The sequence below is a fragment of the Microtus ochrogaster genome, chromosome 22, assembly GCF_000317375.1.
Source record: "Microtus ochrogaster isolate Prairie Vole_2 chromosome 22, MicOch1.0, whole genome shotgun sequence".
NCBI classification, from domain to species: domain Eukaryota; kingdom Metazoa; phylum Chordata; class Mammalia; order Rodentia; family Cricetidae; genus Microtus; species Microtus ochrogaster.
Window position 1 is genome coordinate 9,077,227 of NC_022023.1, and position 20,639 is coordinate 9,097,865.

Below are 20,639 nucleotides of genomic sequence, written 5' to 3' on the forward strand. Positions count from 1 at the left end.
ATATATAATAAAAATATAAGCCATCCTTAATGCTTGCACTGCTATTGTTATTAATTTATTGACATTATCAAGCCCATATTAATTTATTTGGCTTTCTATTGTGTATTGCAGATTGACAAGAGGGCTTCCTGTACACAAGGCACACTAACATGGAGCAACTTCACAGCCCCTAAAATATTTTCACAGTCACATTTCAAAAGATTACACTGAAATTTCTAGAATTTGGTTTTTCACTCATGCTTCCCTTACCTTCCTTCTTCTTCAGTGCTCCAAAGCTCCTCACAATTTCATGAACAACAGCTGCTCCACTCTGAGGGTCAATGCCACCAAAGACCCAGGCATCTCGGTGACCTCCAAGAATGACATATCTGTCTATACAACAGCAGCACAAGGGTCACAAACAGAGCAAAGTGAAATTTACTCAAAGGCATTCACAAATCAAAATAAAAATACCAGCTTTCCTAAGGCTTAGACTCTTTGCTCATATTTCAGTATTGGTTTCAACTATCTGATGAAATTATAAATGTGACTTAAAATTAATTCAATATATTATTAAAGTAACAAGCATATGGATAACAGGAAGATATGAAATTATCTCTGTTTACCTCCTCAAAATTTTCTAATATCTGTTACCTCTCTGTGTCCACTACAGAGAACACAGCCCTCCACTTCCTAGATCTAGTCTATGACCCAATCAATTAGTGTTCTTCTTCTATGACATTTTCTGTCTACTATAGGAAGAAGAAACTGCTTATATTGAAAGTTTTGGTAGCAACCATTTTATATTTGATTAGATATTCATCATCCTTAAATGTTGAGCTTTTCTTTTAAATCATAATCTCCTTGTCGCTAGTTTCTGTGTGTTTTGACCACCTCCCACAAATCCAAAGTTTACCACAGTCCTGGCACAAAATAATCATCTAGTAAGATTCAATAAATCTTTGATGTTTGTATTCATGTGGTTTAGTACTTACAAGACTTAATTTTATAAAACTCTTGGTTCTTAAAGAAGAGCCTGTGTTTACTCTTAGCATAGAACAGAACATAATGACGATTTCAGAATTTGGGAGGAGATAACATAAAACTGAGCCTAAACCCAGCCTAATCTTTCTACTCTGAGATCTTGTTCAAAAAAAAAAATAAGCAGCATGTTTGTGAAAAATACATTTGATTTAATTTTACTATTTATGTTAAAAATAATAATAATCAACTAAATCCTAAGTAATCAAAACCTAAATTTTAAAGAATCAAAAGATATAATGAAATAGGTGGAATTCTCCAACCTACTCTCAATCACAATGTATACAAATCATACATAAGGAAGGCCCCATTCCTGGCAGTAAATAGATAATAAAAGCAAACTTGTTGGTAGTTTTGTGACTGTTTTGTCTCATAGTGTTTTGTTTGTGCATTTTTTAAACTTTTGTGATTGTTTCCTTATATATTACTATTTCTGATTTTGTGGTGTTTTGATGTGTGTATATGTGTGTGTGCCTACCTGTGTGTGTGTGTGTGTGTACAAACGTACTGCTCATGCTTCTTCTTTGACTTCTTCTTTACTCTGTTTATTTTGTTTTATTCCCTTTTTGTTTTATTTTGATTGCTTGCCTGTTTGTTTTATAAAGGAAGAAAGAAAGAATGCATGAAGTTGGATGGATAGGAAAGTGGGGGAGAATCTAGTAAGAAATTAGGAAGGGGAAATGTGATTAAAATATATTGTATAAATTATGGTTTCTACAAGTAAACAGTGCAGCTTATTACTCTCAGCCATCCTCAGACGTTCATGTTTATTTTCTTGTAACGCATATGATGATATACTATACCCATAATGTCTTACTCTTTAGGTGACTTTCATCATGGCAGCAACTTGAATTCTTGGTTCATTCTGCACTCCGAGTAGTAGACATACATGATATTTGATTGACCAATATATGCCAAACAAATTCTCCTTTTACCTGGTTCAATAGCTCCTTTGAGGGTGCCAATGACATTATAGATTCTTGTCACTTTACTGTAGGAGTGTATGTGGAGCTTGACTTTTCTAATTCAAAGACAAAGAACACATTCTTTGAGAATAGTGGTTACAGATTTAACACCCACACTTCCTAACTCTTTCATCATTAGGTACAAATATTTTTAGTTGTACAGAGGAAGAAAAGAACATTTGCTAATTACTAATTTTAATAATATGAAATCATTGTCCTATTCAACATTTAGTTTGATTTTTTTGATGGTACTAACTAGGCTCTACATGTTTTTCATCTTCTATAAATGTCTTCTTTTAAATCCGTCTGTATAAAAGGATTATAATAATAACTTAACTGTGTTGAAAAGTTTCCAGCAAAGCCAGGTCCCACATTATAAAGCACTTTGAGGCCTCCCTTCCAACTGCTATCAGGGGGTGCTGGGCCACCCATGTGTCTGTTAAACATGAAAAAATTATTAGTTGGGTAAACTTTAATATAGCAAGTTAAAACACCAAGTAATCTACTACTGTCTAGAGCATCTTCTCATAAGAGTTTCTATGCATGAACAACAGAGCAAAGTGCTGTGCATGTAATACCCACTGACCCTTTCTGCCTCTCTTGTAAGGCAGTGTCCACTATCCATTCCACTCTGCATATGAGAAACTTGAAGACAAAGTGAACTCATAGCAATGGCCAAAGTTATGGTGCTAAGAGATACAGTTGATATTATTCTAATTATTTCAAGAACCCAAAAAAAGTATAACTAACTATACAAAGCTAAACCATGTATTTCTCTGATTTTTGTTTGATTCTTTTTTGATTTCTTTTTTATAGGTTTTCTTTTCTTTTTATCTATCTATCATCTATCTATCTATCTATCTATCTATCTATCTATCTATCTATCTATCTATCTATCTATCTATCTATCTATTATGTGTAGTATTCTGCCTGTATGCCTTCCTGGAGGCCAGAAGAGGGCATCAGATCTCATTATAGATGTTTGTGAGCCACCATGCTTTTGTTGGGAATTGAACTCAGAACTTCTGGAAGAACAGTCAGGGCTCTTAACCTCTGAGCCATCTCTTGCTTTCTTTTTTAATTGCCCATTTTTTTTCTAAAAAGTGAGAAAAAGACATGGAATTTGATGGATGGGTTTGGAGTTGGAGATGATCTGGGAGAAGAATTATGGAGGGGAAACCATGATAACCATATACTGCAAGAAAAAAATTTCAGTAGGAAAGAAATATAACTCAGGGAGATAGAGAGATAGTTCATTGGTTAAGAGAACTTGTTCTTCTTGCAGAGGGCCACATAACGACTTCCAAACATCTGTAACTGTAGTTTGAAGGAACTGAATGCCCTCTTCTGACCTCTGTGAACACCAGGTAAGCAGATGGTGCACATACATAATTCAAGTAAAAATACTGTACATAAAATTTAAAAACATTACAAATAAAATAAAATCATCTCAGGGCATAATTTGACAGCTATATCAAGGAACTAACAGCAGTTGTGAGTACATGCAGTAAACCTACACAGGATCTAGTGAAAGGGAGAAGAGTGCCCTATTTGCTCAGGAATTATTGCAGTAGATTGCCGGGGGAGGAAGAGTCCGTGTTCCTTAGGAATGTGACTCCAGAAAGTCTATGTGTGCTCATATACTTTATGCCCATACAGAGAGCCCTAATCGGGGCTCTGGGGATTCAAAGAAAATAAAATAAGAAAAAAATCACCTGAAGTTTAGAGGGGAAGTGGTGGTAAGATAGAGGAGGATCCAAAGGGAAAGGAATGGGACGGTGGATTTCACCAAAAAACAGTATTTGGATGCATGGAATTTTCAGTCAATAAAATATCATTAAGATTATCTCTAGGAATCTAGAGGAGTTTGGGAAAGTATCCACAGGTTTGGAGTTATTTTGAAACAGGGTAAAAGACAAAGAGAGCACAAAATAAATTCCAGAATCGGAATCAGAATTCTTTAAAATTGTGAAAACATTCTAGATTGCACCCATCACTGAGTATAGAGTATCAAAACTTGAAGACTACGATAAAACATTTGAAAATTCTCAAGAAAGAGAAATACAAAGACAGTTATCTTTTTTTTCTGACAAACTTACTCTAAGAGTTTCTGTGCATCATCGTATCCAATTGGATGGACAGGAATACTTGGAAGTCCAACAGCCTCTGTCAAATCATACCTATAAGCATATTCTGAGAAAAATAAAGAGCTTATTTGTCACTAAAACAAATGATAAGGCATACGAAGTGATAAATGTTATCTGTAGAGATTGCATGCCCTTTCCCTAAGAGTCAATCATTTTATTTTATTTTTTTATTGACTTATTGAGCTATACATTTTTTTCTCTGCTCTCCTCCCTTCCTCTCTCCTCTCCTACCCTCTCCCATGGTTCCCATGCTCCCAATTTACTCAGGAGATCTTGTATTTTTCTCCTTCCTATGTAGATTAGATCTATGTATGTCTCTCTTAGGGTCCTCATTGTTTTCTAGGTTCTCTGGGATTGTGAATTATAGGATGGTTTTTCTTTGCTTTATGACTAAAAGTCACTTATGAATAAGTACATATGAAATTTGTCTTTCTAGCTCTGGGTTACCTCACTCAATATGATGTTTTTTAGCTCCATCCATTTGCCTACAAATCACGAGATGTCATTAATTTTTTTCTGTTGTGTAATACTCCATTGTATTTTCCTTATTCATTCTTCGGTCGAGGGACATTAAGGTTGTTTCCAGGTTCTGGCTATGACAAACAATGCTGCTATGAACATAGTTGAGCACATGTCCTTGTGGCACAATTGAGCATTCTTTGCATATATACCCAAGTGTGCTATTGCTGGAAGTGTGGTATTGAGGAAGGTTGTTTCCTAATTTTCTGAGAAATCACCATACTGATATCCAAAGGGGCTGTAGCAACATGCACTCCCACCAGCAATGCAGGAGTGTACCCTTTACCTAACTTTCTCTCCAGCATAAGTTGTCATCAGTGTTTTTGATCTTGGCCAGAGTTGTTGTGATTTGCATTTCCCTGATGGCTAAAGATGTTAAACATTCCCTTATAGGTGTTTTTCAGTCATTTTAGATTCCTCTGTTGAGTGTTCTCTGTTTAGGTCTGTGCTCCATTTTTTCTATTGGATTTTTTTTTGTTCTTTTGATGACCAATTTCTTGAATTCTTTGCATATTTTAGAGATCTGACCACTGTCTGATGTGGGTTTGGTGAAGTTCTTTCCCCATTCTGTAGGCTTCTGTTTTGTCTTGTTGACTGTGTCTTTTGCTTTATAGAAGCTTCTCAGTTTCAGGAGGTCTTATCGTGAACAGAAGTTCCAGCTAATTTAAATTGTATTGTCACCATATTAAATTAGCATGAACATGAGTTGGAAGAGGTTTATGTTTTTTAATATGGAAATGGAAAGGCAAGAGTAAATAAAAGTCATGCAGGGCAGATTCGTGGATTTTCTTTCCATTTATATGATGAATATTCTGTGCAAAATTTGAGGGTTTTTCTTTCTTATATTATTTGAAATTTTCATACATATATACAATGTATCTTGATCATATTCATCCCTGCTCTCTCCAGCTCCCCATGAACCCTCCACACACATTGCTCTACCTATTTTATTAAAAATCCACTAAGCCTAATTAATACTGTTCATATCTAGATTTGGTTTTGGGGTCATATACTGGAGCATGATAAACCTAACAATGACTATGCATCATCAACATGATTCTATTTATGGTAGAGTAAAGTAATATAAAGTGATTTTAAAGAATGAAAACAGCTATGGCAGTTCCCTATGTTTTAAAGAAGGTTTTCATACCCTCCAGGACACATTAGTTTTAGAGAAATACAAGATTCAATGAAGCAGAGGTCAAAAATAAATAGGTAAGTGTCACGGGTACTTTGACAAACTCCTTTATCAAATTAAGAGAACAACTCACTCTGTTCCAAACTATGCAAACTAAATGGACACAGAGCTTGTAGACAACATCTGATAGTTGAATGCATCGAAAACAATTTATCTGTTTAATTAATGTTTGACCAGGCTACATGTCAGCAAAAGCCAAGAATGTGGACTCTGAGGCCACCCTGGGACTTTGAACTCCAGTAGCCTACTCAGTGCTATGATGATTGTGGGCAGATGGCTTGCATCTTACACATTTTCTTCCAAGCCAGAGACCATAATACTCTGGGTCCTATAAGATTGCTAAGGCATGCAGAAGCTATCATTTAGGAAACACTACTTACTGCGATTACTTATCTTTACAAAGCAGTAAAAGTTGCTGTATCCTTACTGCACTGTCTGGGCTCTGTGTCTGTATCCTTAGTGTACTATCAAACTACTTAATAAGACATTTTGCTCTTCTGCTCACTACAGGAAAAGTAAAACCTGTATTTATGAGAATTATAGGTTTTGAGTAAATTTCCATGACAAGAAAAGCCAACCTGGCCAAAACACATGAGCAGAAAAAGACAGAACAGAACAGACATGAGTCTACTTATGTTCCTTTTAACACATGTTCATTGTTGTTAATCACACAATTTGCTGCAGAGTTATTTTTGTTTTATTGTGTCTATATCATTATGTGTCATGCATTATATTATACATAAACCATATTACATTTCAGTATCTTAAAAAGTCTGAACCCCAAACCCCTCAGGTCCAAGCTTTAAAATATGACATAAGGAACAATTGATTTTCAGAATTCGAAACATTCTTATTTCTATGATTCAAAAAGAGTGAGAAAAAAATTAACCCTTAGTTATTTTGTCATTAAAAACGTTTGCAAAAATCACTTGAAATGGTCAGTTTCTTATTATGGTTTGTGTCTGATCACTCACCATTGGCTGGGTAACCCGGTGTGAGGGGGTCACCTGCACCGTTAAGATTTAAGACATTCCCACGCTGGACACCACCTCCAGGGAGGTTCCAGCCGTCTGGATAGGACTTCACCCCTGGAACAACGTAGTCAGCAGGGTCTGAGTAGAGAATGACTCCTTTTGCGCCTGCCAGCTGAGCATTTTTAACCTAGAAGACATGGTGTTTCTCTTCTCAGTTTAGGTTGAGTTGCTCCAGACTTAGTAATGGCAGACACCAAGATTACATTAAATGACTAGCCAAACTTTATCTTCTGTTTTAAAGATCAGGTCTCACTGCATTTTCAAGGCTGAATTTGAATCTACACTATAGCCCACAAAGGCATTGAACTTGTAATTCCCCTGCCTTGGCCTCTCAAGGGGTTACAACTACGTGATCCTAGGCTTAGATCCTAATTCACAATCTGAAAGGTGATGGGTTTGCAGAATGGCAGACCTGGAATATTCCCATCACAGTGGGAGCAAGGATTTGTTCTTCCCTCTGGCTTTCTAGAAACATAATAACCAAGTAGAATCCCCAAGACAAATTATTAAATCTACGTCAGAAATGGAAGTTTGGGACTTTTCTCATTACCTATAATAACAATCCACATTAAATTAATTTCAGTAGGTCTTGGGAGATAATAATGAAAATAAAGTTAGTAAAAATTAGTCGTTTTTTTTCATGCTTCTTTTTAAGTCACAGAAACTTGCAGGAACAGAAAAACCTGGTGCATTCACTTGTGCCAATGAGTTCAGAAGTCCAAGGACACAAATCAAAAACACTTTCTATATGTGAGAGCGTCTTCCTTATAAGGCAAGAATTTATGAAGGCAAGAGAATCATAATCTCAGAAATTTTAAGGAGATGGTTCTACACATGTAAATATATACCACGTTTTAGATGAGGGAAGCAGGTGACCTCAGCACCTATGCTGATACAATGCAGCTGATTCATTAGAGCGAATGCACACACGGGCATCGCATGCGGTGCCTTCCTCCTCCTCTTACCCTCTTCTTTCTCCCACCACCCTTCCTGGTCCTCTCCTTCTTACTTATGAGTCAATCACCTCCCTTCTATTTCCATCTGTAATTTTGATCTTGCTTTTCTGAATCTAGATCCCACTTATGAGAAAAAAGATGCAGTATTTGTCTTATTTATCTTAATATGACGATCTCCAGTTCCTCTACTTTCCTGTATGGACATCATTTCCTTACCTTATTTCCTCTGAACACTTTCCCGTATCTGGCGATCACAATCTTCCCAGAACAATTAATCTTCATGTCCCGTTCCAGCTTAAAGAAGTCTTCAGTACGTGCATAGTTAACATACACTAGATCCCCCTGTTGAGATCAAGAGCCATTAGCTAGAAGACGTGGCATAGGGAGGCATGTACAAATGAGGGACGTGTGACACCGAAAGAGATGCAGAGAAAGCAAGAACCTCCAAGAGCCCCGGGACAGATGAGTCTCAAATGAGACAACAGAGAAGTTAACTTAAATCGAAAACATAATTAGACAAGTTAAGAGAAACATATGGATTGAAAGACAAATTTTCTTTTACCTATCCGTTACTAAGTAACAATACAATGTGGAAATATCCACCTAACTGCTTCGGTATACAAGTTGCTGAAATCTGAAAAAGTTCAGTCACCATAGGTTGACAAACCCTTGGTGAAAGAAGACTTTTTATTCTTTAGACTGCACAATCAAATAGGAGCATAATAGGACTTCACAAACATCAGAGACCAAAAAATGTCATTCAACAGAAGGTTTAGTTGCAGTCGTTTGTATGATCACAGGCAAGCGCATTGCCCTTCCTAAGTCTCAACACTGTCATTCGTAAAGTCATTTTCTGAAATGTTTCCCCTTCTAATCTAGTATCTAAACAAATTCTGAAAAGAAATGTATATATTATTTATTTACACAGGCATCTAAAACAGGTTTATCATACCTTTATGATACCAAGTGTCTGCAAGGAATATAAATTCCAACATATTATGAATGGCAACATTTCAGAAGCAATGACACAGCTATTAATTTATATCTGATGGATTTAAATACTTGCACATTTATACCACTTAACTTCTTCCGTTTAAAAAATATATGAACACAATCTGAGAATGTAGCATCATGGAATAATATTTACTCAGAATTACCAGGCTCAATGAACAATACCACAAAAATATTGATTATGTACAAAACCTCAAATCTACTTATGACTGTATTTTCTGTACTTTTACAATTTTTTTTTCCAATTTCTCTTTTCCTTAAGCATTAACTTAGAAACCTTTGTGATGGTCTGGCACAAAGATACACTGCCTAGGTTGTTCTTCAGTGAATGATCAGCTTTAAGTTCAAGGAAGGCTTTTCAAAAGAACGTAAGAGCAAAGGATGGGGATAAGAACTGTGAAATGCTGTCTCCTAGACACAGTGGCTATTACATTCAGGATCTCAGAGCCCCAGTGATTACCAGAAGATCAAGTCAACCAAAATTCCTGCATAGATGGGTGAGGACCCATTCCTTACTTAGAAAATTGGCAATTGTTAACTGCTAGAAGAGGGAGAATCATCCTTTCATGAAGGAGTGGCCACTGGTAGGTTTCCCTATACTTCAGTAGATGGCCTCATAACCACACATGTATGGACAGAACTAACTAGAGTTATCATCCAAGAGCAAAGAGGGAAAGAAAGAGAGGAGAAAGAGCAGACAGAGATTGAGATGAGACAGACAAAGAGAGAGAGGGGAGGGAGAGAGGGAGAGAAGAGATTAAATTGGTCTTCTCACATTTCTTGATTTTACTAGTAAGTTCTCACTTGGGAAAAACTCACAATTTTGGGGAGATTCCCCCTTTAAATATTGCAAAATGACAGCTATCTTTTGATCAACTGCCAATCATCATAAGATAAACTATTCTAGAGAACAGACTGGGGAAGGAATTGACTTAAAAATTTGCAAACAAAGTCTGTCACCTCACATTGAGGAAGGACCAAGGCCCTATCCCCTGTATATAAGGGATGGGGGATGGGGAGAAGATGGAAGAGCAGGAGGAGGGGAAGGAGGGGGAACTGGGATTGGTATAAAAATAAAATAAGTTTAAAAATCTTTGCAAACAAAAGTAACCAATAGATACACTCTCTAGGCAAGCTGTACTCTCAGTTGAAAAACGATTTTGTCTTCAACAATGGCTTTCTTGTAGGACTCACACTGTGCTGTTGTTCTGATTGCAAAATAATTTCGTCCTTGGCTTGGAATTTTTCCTGATTCCTTCAGGCTTCTTTTTGTTTGCCCTTATCAATACGAGAATTTGGGTCAAAAAACAGTGGTTCTCAAAGAAACACCCATGAGCTCATTGGTACATCCTCAGACATGCTGAAACTCGGGCTAAAATCCAGAATCTGGGCTTTTCAAAATCTCCACTTATGATCAATCTTAAAACCTGAGAAATGCTACAGCATGTTTATAGACATGCAATAGTTAATTAAAATAGCCTAATGTATGAGCCAGTGTTATAAGTTCCACAGGATTCAGAGTATATAGATTCAAGAATTAATGATGGAGAAATGCACTACATACAAGTAGCAACCTATATAATTAGTAGAGAATTAATACTCTCGTGATTGGGTTACAGATCACCCAGCAAATCACTATAGTCAGCACATGGCCTTCTATTTTAATGCAAATAGTGATAGCACAGAGAATGAAACCTTCTATATTGCAGAATAATTTAAGCATGTTTGAAGGAAATAAAAATAATGAAGGTTATGATTTCCTTTAAGAGAAGAGAAAAAACTATGTAGTGCAGACTAGTCTCAAACTCACAGCAATATCCCTGCCTCATTTTTCAGAGTTCTGGGGGTACTTTCTTATGAGTAGAATTAATTCACTACTAATTATATAGGTTTCTTACGTGTATGTAGTACATTTCTCCATCAATAATTCTTGAATCTATATACAAACTAGCTGGGTATGGTTATAATTTTCTCTTCATAATATTTGGAAGTATAATCTGTTTTGACATAAAAATCTTTTAACGACAGTACATTTCACAGTGCTCTCCAACGGACACACACTAAACTAATGCTCTAAGATTTTTTTTTAGTAATTTTAAGTAATTTATGTTTTTTAAGTAATTTTAAACTACATTTCATTTCTACAAGTACTATTATCTCATGGAATTTGTCCATATATTGGACTCTGATATGGCAAATTAATCATTTATTTGAAATGAAGTTCTATTAGTCAATGTCTTGTATGCTATACATTTTGTATGTCATATACATCTCTTTATAGAGAAATATTATAAATAATGAAGACAACTATTTAAATGTTCAAAGTAAAAAATATAAAGAAATAATTGAAAAAATCAAAATTTGGAATTTTTTGTAAAAAGCAAAATACAGGCAAAAAGATCCAATAATTAGAAACTTAGAAGATACTTGTGACATCTAAAATTGTTGGGGTTGTATGTTACACTTAAAAGACTGAAGAAATTGATAAAACTTAATAGGAAAAATGTCAGAAATTCTCCAGAAAAGGAAAATGGCTATAGTTAGTCATTTGCAAAGTGAAAGCCCAGATTGCATAATGAATATGTATGAATGACCTCACTGGTAATGGAGAAAAACTCCAGTTTAAGCAAATTAAAATAAACAAATTATAGTTATATAATTTTGAATGTTTATGAAAATTTGAGGGAAGAGGGGCATGCACACATTAAAAATAGGCATATAAACTGCTACAGGATAGATCTTGAAAGATTCTCTATTTGCTACAATGTAGCAATCTCTTCTTTGTTTACTGTACACAAAGAAACACTCAAAGACAGTGTGACATTGCTGCAAAAAATGTGGAGTAAGTAACAAATTATGTGTTTGACACTAAAATAATGGGTAGTTAACTTGCTGAGAGCCCATGAGGACTCACAAAGACTAACCAATGCAACGGACCATTGTAATGAACACTGTAAGTGAGCACCACAGTTACTGTGACAACAGATCATCATGTTGAACACTATGACTGTCAGTAACGACTATAACCGACCACAATAGTAACACTATAGTTTGCTATTACAACTGACCTCCATAGTGTTCACCATGGCTTTTCACCACAGTGAGCAAGACAACTAACATCCATAGTGGCTACTTCAACCGAGCAATATAGCTGTCAACCACAGATGACCATAATGAACACCACAACTAACTGCCCAAATGAATATGACAACTGATCTCTCAGACATTTGTAAGTCATGTGTAGGTACAAGAAACTGAACTCAGGTCCTCTCTGGGAGAGAAACCAGGGCTCTTAACCACTGAGTTATCTCTCCAGCACCTCTCCCACTTATAAACAAGGGTTTTCTCAGGCAGTAGTCACCTCTTTAGGGCTCAATACCCAGTACCACTCAAGATAGCAAAGAAGCCATAGCAACACCACTAAATCAAATCATATGTAGGAATACAGTAAAATGTAGTTAACATTAAATATGCCACTACCCTGATGGTCATAGAAAGGAGCAAAGGTACAGACAGAATACATTAAGAGATTTAAATGCAATAAAGGGAATATAATAACAAAATACTAAAATACAATAAAAGGAAAGCCTGAGAAATGGAAAAAGAAAGAATCATCCAAAAAATTTTTAAAGGAAAATCAAATGAGAAAGAGAAGAGGAGAGAGAGAGAGAGAGAGAGAGAGAGAGAGAGAGAGAGAGAGAGAGAGAGAGAGAGAGGAAGACTAAATAAAAAATAAAAAAATCTGGGAACAGTGTGGAATAAACAGAGACACTGAAACAGAAATCAGTGATTTTTCCCTTTAACTTAAATACTTCAATTAGATCAGAGAGGGGCTCTTTCATGTTCTCTGTTCTCACCAAACTGGTTGGTGTTGTGTTTTTTGCTAAGGACTTCTGGGCTGGTTCAGGGGTCAGTGGTACATGGTGGAGGCATAACTCCATCCTGTCTCCCCAGTAGGCCAAATATGAGTTCCTTCAAACATTAAGGGAACTTGGCTCAGACTTCCAGAGGATTTTTGCCTCAAAATAAAAAAGAATAAAATAAGTCACAAATGAGTTCACAATGGAATGGACTATTGGGAGGTGGGAAAACTGGAAAGTAAATGTGACTGGAGGAAATGGGCCCCTGGGACCCTTAGAAGCATATATTATCCCTGGGGATCTTCTTTTCCCCGTCTTTTCTCTCCCACTCACAATGATGGTGTTACTAAAACATGTCTTTTTATCATAATGGCCTACCTTATGGGCCATGAACCCAGCCCTCTAAAATTTCAACTCAAAATAAATCCTCTATCTTTCCAGTTGCTTATTTTAAGCATTTAAATTTTGGCATAGTAATGAAATATGCAGAGATACACAACACATATAAACACACACAAATACACACACATTCTCACACACACACACAAACACATTCTCTCTCACACACGCCCACACGCACAGATGAGCAAGGATTGCCTTCATGACGTGTAAAATTGAGAAGAGGCTTAAGGAGATTTTCTGAACTAATGGCAACACTATGTACATCAATAGGATTTTGGTTAAACAGAAGTGTGTATTTGTCAAAATTCAAAAATATGTAAGTTTGCACATCTAATTAGAGCAAATTTTATTCTTAAAAAGCACAGGAACAACAACAAAAGAATTCTATACTTCTCTCTTACTCAGATAGCCTAGTTTGTTATGTGTGGAAAAGGAATAAATTAGAATTGTCTGGAAATCCTTCTTATTGCAGTTTAATTATTGCCTGAATGTACGAGAAAATGGGACTCCTGCTCGACATTGGTCTTGTAGTGTGCTACATTGTTACCTCTGGTGTCCCTTGTGGAGAGAAAGCACTGAAAGGAGACACAACATCCGAGATGTTCTCATACCCTGGAGGTGACTGTTCAGACAGTGATGTGTTGAAAATCTAGAGAAACAAACAAGAAAAGGAAGAGCAAATCAGTTAAAGTTTATCACAAGCAAACAAGCCAGGAAATGCTTCCATCTCGCCTGCCAGTAATCACACTGGTTATACACAGGTGCTCCACAGTAGGCTAGTAGAGATTCAGCCTCTTGAGGGGCCTATAAAAGCTTATAAGCAGCAATTTCTGCTTAAGGAGATAATGTCCACAGACATTGCTTTAAAGTCCTCAAAGAGAAATATAGCCTTGCTATTAAAGGCAGTAGACTATTAAAATAAGGCTAGAAAAATTTGAATATCAAATTTACTTTAACAAAAAGGTTACATAGTTGAGAGATCCATCCTCAATAGTACTCAGAGACAATGACCTCAACATTCATACTTGAAAAAATAAAAAAAACACTAACTAAAATACGAATCTGTGTATCTATTTGAGAATGTCATCATTGAATTGGAATATCAAGGATATTAAAAACCTCCAAAAATGGCAAACAAATAAAAATAATTTAAGAATAAAAATGGAAATTAGAAAGCAATTACACATCAGTGACTACTGAAATACCTCTTATCCAAACTTGTGAGAGTTAGTTAAAGCAGTTGTAAGAGAACATGAATCTCACAATTTATTAAAGACTGGATAGCAGTAAGTTGAGTATTCTTCAGAACATGCTACAAGGAATAGCAAACTCAACACAAAGACAGTAATAAAGAAAATCTAAGTTTAGAAAGTAATTAATAAAACATGAAGTTACAGAAGACTGCTAAAGACAAAGCTTAGTTATTTGAATACATTAGCAAACATGACATATCTCTGACAAAATCAATAAGGACAAAATAGCAAAATCAATATTAGGTATATATTTAGATATTATATAAATTTTAAAATGTGGCAATATGTGAAGAACAATGGAGGTTAAAAAACTTGAAATTCAAAGTAGAAAAATGCTTATTTTTTACTCTTTTAAGTTTGTATTTCTGTATCTCACTGCAGTACTTTGTCAACAAAACATCTGTGCACCAGCCCATAGTTGTATTAACAGTAAGATATAACTTCTCATTATACCACCACCATTGCTGTAACGTTATTATTTTTTGAGATAAAAGTTTCAATATGTAATCCAAGCTGGTCAAGAATTCATGAGTCCACACTGGCCTTGAATCTCTTATATTTCTTACTCAGGTTCCCTAATGCTGGGATTAGAGACAGACACTATCAAAACTAAATAAAAGTATGATTTAAAAGGTGAAAGTTGATATAAAGAATACATATTTTAAAAGTATTAATTGCCTTATGGCAATTAAAAGGTATACTACTTGTTTTAGTTCTTCTATGCAATCAATTTATCAAAACCAACTGGTTTTCACTGAGTTTGAAATATTAAAGAATAATACAGTTTTTGAATATATAACTTTGCAGAGAATGTTTTAATCAATTCAATTTTTTTTTATTTATTTTACATCCCAATCACAGTTTTCCCTCCCTCTTCTCCTCCTATGTCCTCCCCTCCTATCTCCCTTCTATCACCCTAATAGACCCTTGCTAGCTCAAACCCACACTGGCTCTGTAAATATCCTGGCTAACACTAAATCTGTGTGATATCTTTATACTTTAAACCCATGAGAGTCTGTTTACCTGCTCAGAATCTTAACTATATATTGTATTTGAAATTGGCATATAATACTAAAAAATAGAAAGTAACTATAATAAAGCATTCATAAAAAAATCTTCCCTAAATCACACTAAGTTCAAATACTCTAAGAAATAAACTGACATTGATAAGGAGATTTTAAAGGCAAATCTCAAAAGTCAATAATATTGAGTTTGATATATATGTGAACATGATACAAGATTACGGTGGAATGTTTCCTATATTTTCTCCTTTTCTTACCTCATTTCTGTCTCCATCAATTATTGAGATGTAGTTAGGACGAGTCTCATTTGGATAAGACAGCAGCACATCGTAATGGGACAGCTCAACCGAATCCAGGCCAAATTCTTTCCACTGGGCATAAATTTGCTTTGCAAGCTCAAAATTGTGTTCTGTTCCAGCCAAATGTGGTGTGCGTGTAAAATTACTGTTGAAGAAACATTGGAAATGTTTAAACATTAATGTTTATTTTGTTTTAATCTCCAATAAGCAACAATACAAAACTACTATTATCACGCCTCCAATGCAGAATATAGTGGAGTAAATACAATCTGCAGAGGGTTTTCCATAAAGAAGTTTAAACCCAAGCCTCTCATTCAACAGGGTCCTTCTGAAATCAGTGGAAGCAATGGTTTTCATGGTTTTTTTTTAACTCCATTGTAATTGATACAGGCACATATGCATATGCCTACTAATATAAAACTCAATCCATATATGAATATTTAATAGTATTTTTATATCAAATCGCTTTGTATTCATTAGGGGGTTTACAAACAATTTGGACACCTTATTTTAAACGCTGAAAACTATAAACCATTAGTAGTAGTTGGATACACTAAATATACATTCACACATTTTATTTTTAACTAAGTATACATTTAACTTTGTGACAACTTTTAGCTTTTAATTTCTTGCATTGTTGAGGATCAAACCAGGGCCTTGTATATGTTCAGTGGTAGAGGTCTTGTCTAGAATGTGCAAGGCACAATACTTTTAAGTTTATTTATCTCTTTTGCTTTACACTATTTCAATAAGAATAGAATTTGTCTGTAAATTTTCAAAACATCTGTTTTCCAATTTCATCCTTATCACAGTATCTTTACTCTTATCTTCATAGATATGAGAATAAAGGCTTAAGAAGGTTCATTATTCACTCAAAGTTACTGCCCTATCAATGAGCCAAGATGGAGTTTGAACAACTGTGCAGTTTTAAAGCCAACTTTTTCTTGATTAAAACACACTATCTTTCTTTAAAGGACGAGTCTACAAAGTAAGTTCTTCAGTCCAAATTAGGTCACGACCTGTTTTCATGCAGTCCATAGGCAAAGAACAGCTTTGCGTTTTTTTTTTTTTTTTTTTTTTTTTTTTTAGTTTTTCGAGACAGGGTTTCTCTGTGGCTTTGGAGCCTGTCCTGGAACTAGCTCTGTAGACCAGGCTGGTCTTGAACTCACAGAGATCTGCCTGCCTCTGCCTCCCAAGTGCTGGGATTAAAGGCGTGCACCACCATCGCCCAGCTTTGCATTTTAAGTAGTTGAGTAAACACGAAGGACTTTGCAATGCATCAACATATAAGAATCAAATTTCAGTGCTCGCGAGTACAATTTGATCGGAACTGGCACATGTAGCTAGTTGCCTCATGCTTCCTATGGCTTCTTTTGCGCTGCAGGAGCAAGATTAAGCAGTTGTAACAGATATTTGCTGGCTTGCAATGGCTAGTCTTTTTTTTATAATAAACATTATTTATTTATTTATTATGTATACAATATTCTTTCTGTGTGTATGCCCGAAGGCAAGAAGAGGGCACCAGACCTCATCACAGATGGTTGTGAGCCACCACGTGGTTGCTGGGAATTGAACTCAGGACCTTTGGAAGAGCAGGCAGTGCTCTTAACCGCTGAGCCATCTCTCCAGCCCCATGGCTAGTCTTTTTACATGGAATATTTGTTGACTCCACCCTGGAAGCTTTCTAATGATCTGCAGTTAAAGCTGAAGCTGTAATATTCCTCTATGATATGGAATACAAGATCCTCAATAAACAAAACATTGAAAAAAGTGAAAATTTTGTATATGAAATGCTGTAACAAACCATCTAAACAGAACAATGTTTTTTTATATAATGTCCAACTTTTAAGTATATGCTTACTATAAAAAGTTTTTGATGTTCTCAGCCTTCAATTCTTGTAAAAATAACTTCTTCATGCCAGCATTGGGAACAATACCAGTAGATTCACTGGAAGCTTTTATAAACCATCCTGAAAAATACAAAGATATGAATGAGATATGAACTTAGAGTTGGGTCTTATTTTTTATGTCAGACACAGCTAATTATCTTCTGTACTAGCTAGAATTTTGATGTTTTCTTTCCCTTGCTTGCTTCTATGTGGGAAAGAGCATATCAGTATATACTTTTTTAATTTCAAAGCAAGCACAATGTATTTTAACCAAATTTCAGTTTATGTGTATTGCTGTTACTTCTCAGAAAAGTCTAATAAGGAGATCGATTTGGTAGTATTGTGCAAACTATTGTAGATAAGATGTTTTGAAAACGTATCCTTTTCTACATTATCTTCTTTTTTGCCCATAATTGCTTGCTTTTCTATAGAGCTAGAATAGAACGCCACCATCGCCCGGCTTAACAAATGATTTTAATGAATTAATTATGAGTACACTGACTAGAGAGATTGCTCAGCAGTTAAGGGCATATATTGTTCTTGTAGTCCAGGTTTGATTCCCAGCTCCAAGATCTGGCAGCTCACAATTATCTGTAACTTAAGCTCCCAGGAGAGTAACTCCCTCTTCTTAACTCTGTGGACACCCCGTTCTCTCATCCTATGCATGGACATCCCCACATATGTGAACATTTGCAGATACTCAAAAGGAGAATCTTGATTATGACTATATTTCAAGTGTTTAAATTATTTCAAGGCATTAAATAAAACCCAAACTTTTAGTCTGCTTTGGATTTGAAACTAAAGCAACATGTACTGACATGACATTTTTGTTTCCCATTGAAACAGACTTGAGAACTCCAAGGTGGAAAACCACAATGCACTACAATGTACTCCATAGCCCTGTAAGAAATCCAACGCCCAGAAAGCCAGAGACACTTTATAACCAGCTCCTTAGCCCCTGGTCCCATGAGTCTATTTTAATCTGAAAAGATTAGGGCATCATTGCAGGGTTTGCTGAGTACCTGGTCGGGGAATACAGATGGTTACCCAGACAACCTTCATGGAACTTTTCATGTTTTTGATCACATATGCACAAATACAGAAGCTCATAAATAAGCACGTGGAGACACACGGATGGACCGACAGGAATATATTATCCTCCCTGTGTATAAAACCAAGGGACCTGGAGATGAGTGTGAGATTAGGGGAGAACACCCTGAGAATGATAGATTAGAACCAAGGTCTTCCACAGGAAGAAGATAGAGTCCTGTGGGGGAGACAGAACACACAAACAAACTCACTCACTGAGCAGTGAAACCAAGGATTGCAGTGAGAGTTACAAAGTAGAAACAATGAATTGCCTTTAGGACACACAGCCTTTCTGAATCCCCGGCTAGCCTTCCCGAGTCTCGTTTCTCACTTTTAAACTGAAATCAGGGAAAATCAATATAAGTCGTCTTTCTAAGCAAATACCTCACTGAAGTCCCACAACAATCACAGGTGGTTACTGATATCTTTCTATTAGTTAAGATTGGAGGGTATGGATTAATGCTACCCAACTGCTCCATAACCTGTTTTACATATCCCAAGAAGGATACTCCGAATTCACAGCCAAGAGGGCCGACTTGGATTACATCTTAGACCGGCCTGTGTGCTAAAATCGGTTACAAAGAAGACCTGAGCGTTGTTCTAGGACAGCTTCACATGCTGTTTCGTGTTCTACTCTCTGTAAGTTGCTCATATTAGCTGCATCGTAAAGATAGAGAATCTAAGGCGAAAAGAGGCGAGGATTAGTGATGCATTTCTGAATGCATAAGTGTGTTAGCTTGTGTTGCTCAAGTTTTCTTACGGAGTTGGGCTCAATCTGAACTAAGCTCAAAGACCTCCTGGTAAGAATACGGTGAGAAAGTGCTGACAGCAATTAACATTTCAGCATTTGCCACTGTTAGGCCTAAGGAAGAATGCCAAGCGCAAGGAACTCCTTTCAGAGCGATGCCCTGAATGCGGTGGTACCCCCAGAAACCGGCCCAGGGACGAGCTAGAAGAAATCCCAAGCAGGCAAAAGCAACTCCATGCCAATCCTGCTGATTGGTCTGGATCAGCCGCCACCGGGGAGCCCTTCTAAGAAGTGTGGCGTCTTGCAGGGTTCCAGTGGCTCAAACCTAGCTCAGGTTCCGCTTTTTTGTTTTTTAAATCTGACTTTAATCTGTGCAGCGCAATCCTACAAGCAGTTTATTCAAAACTCAGTCTGGTACAGAGGCCAGCAAATCACCGCTTAACCCATAGGGATTACTCCCTCCTCCTCCCCCCGCCCCCAATCAGGACACTGGGGGAGACCCACAACAAGATCGCCTCTGGGTGCAGACAGAGCTGCAGAGTAGAGAAGGGAAGGAAAGGGAGGTGGACGAATCGGGATCCTGTGGTTTGCCCCGCGATCATCCTACCAAAGACAAAGCCAATGATGAAGATTCCGGAGAAAGCCAGCACCAGTGTCCCGGCGCAGAGCCAGCGCTGGCGGCGTCCCGGATCCACCACAGAGTCGCTGTCCTGCAGCGGGTTCCACATCTCGGGCAACTGTGGGCTTGCTCTCCCTTCGGGTTTCTTGTGGCCCCACAGCAGCGCCTCTGCTGGCCAAAATTTCCTCCCACTACTGCCCTGGGGAATAGAAGTTGTTCCCAAGACTCTCTCCTCCCCCATATAGTTCTCTTTTGCTCTAAACCAATTGTAGTTACGCTAAGGGAATGTCTACCTCCTAAAAAGAAAACTTGGCCTCTTTTGAGTGATGCTTGGCGATTCTCTTTGAAACTTTACTGACAGGCTACTTAGAGGGATAAACAACACCGGGGTAAGGAAAGATAATGTGCCAAATAACACAGCCTGTATTCAGAAAAGTATTAAGGACTCCTTATTCTTGCTTAACGATCCATATTAACCACAATAAACCTTGTCTGAGGGATGGGAGAGACTTCATCCTGAAAAGCCAACATTTGCACACATGAGTGTGCACTGGTCTTTCCCTGAGAACTTCTCATTTATTTATTTATTTATTTATTTATTTATTTAT

General features: G+C 36.7%; 1 protein-coding gene across 1 annotated transcript in view; it reads right to left on the reverse strand.

The window, feature by feature from the left end:
• The window catches only part of Folh1b (folate hydrolase 1B), a 36,046-nt gene extending 15,836 nt beyond the window's left edge, over nucleotides 1–20,210 (reverse strand). The window contains exons 1-10 of the mRNA XM_013350169.2: nucleotides 20,020–20,210; nucleotides 17,548–17,656; nucleotides 15,645–15,831; nucleotides 13,660–13,761; nucleotides 8,056–8,181; nucleotides 6,824–7,010; nucleotides 4,085–4,178; nucleotides 2,323–2,421; nucleotides 1,956–2,041; nucleotides 250–372 (exon numbers count right to left, since the gene is read on the reverse strand). Coding sequence (XP_013205623.1) covers nucleotides 250–372; nucleotides 1,956–2,041; nucleotides 2,323–2,421; nucleotides 4,085–4,178; nucleotides 6,824–7,010; nucleotides 8,056–8,181; nucleotides 13,660–13,761; nucleotides 15,645–15,831; nucleotides 17,548–17,656; nucleotides 20,020–20,140 — 1,234 coding nt within the window. The 5' untranslated portion in view covers nucleotides 20,141–20,210. The remainder of the gene's footprint in view (nucleotides 1–249; nucleotides 373–1,955; nucleotides 2,042–2,322; nucleotides 2,422–4,084; nucleotides 4,179–6,823; nucleotides 7,011–8,055; nucleotides 8,182–13,659; nucleotides 13,762–15,644; nucleotides 15,832–17,547; nucleotides 17,657–20,019) is intronic.
• Nucleotides 20,211–20,639: the final 429 nt, after the last annotated feature.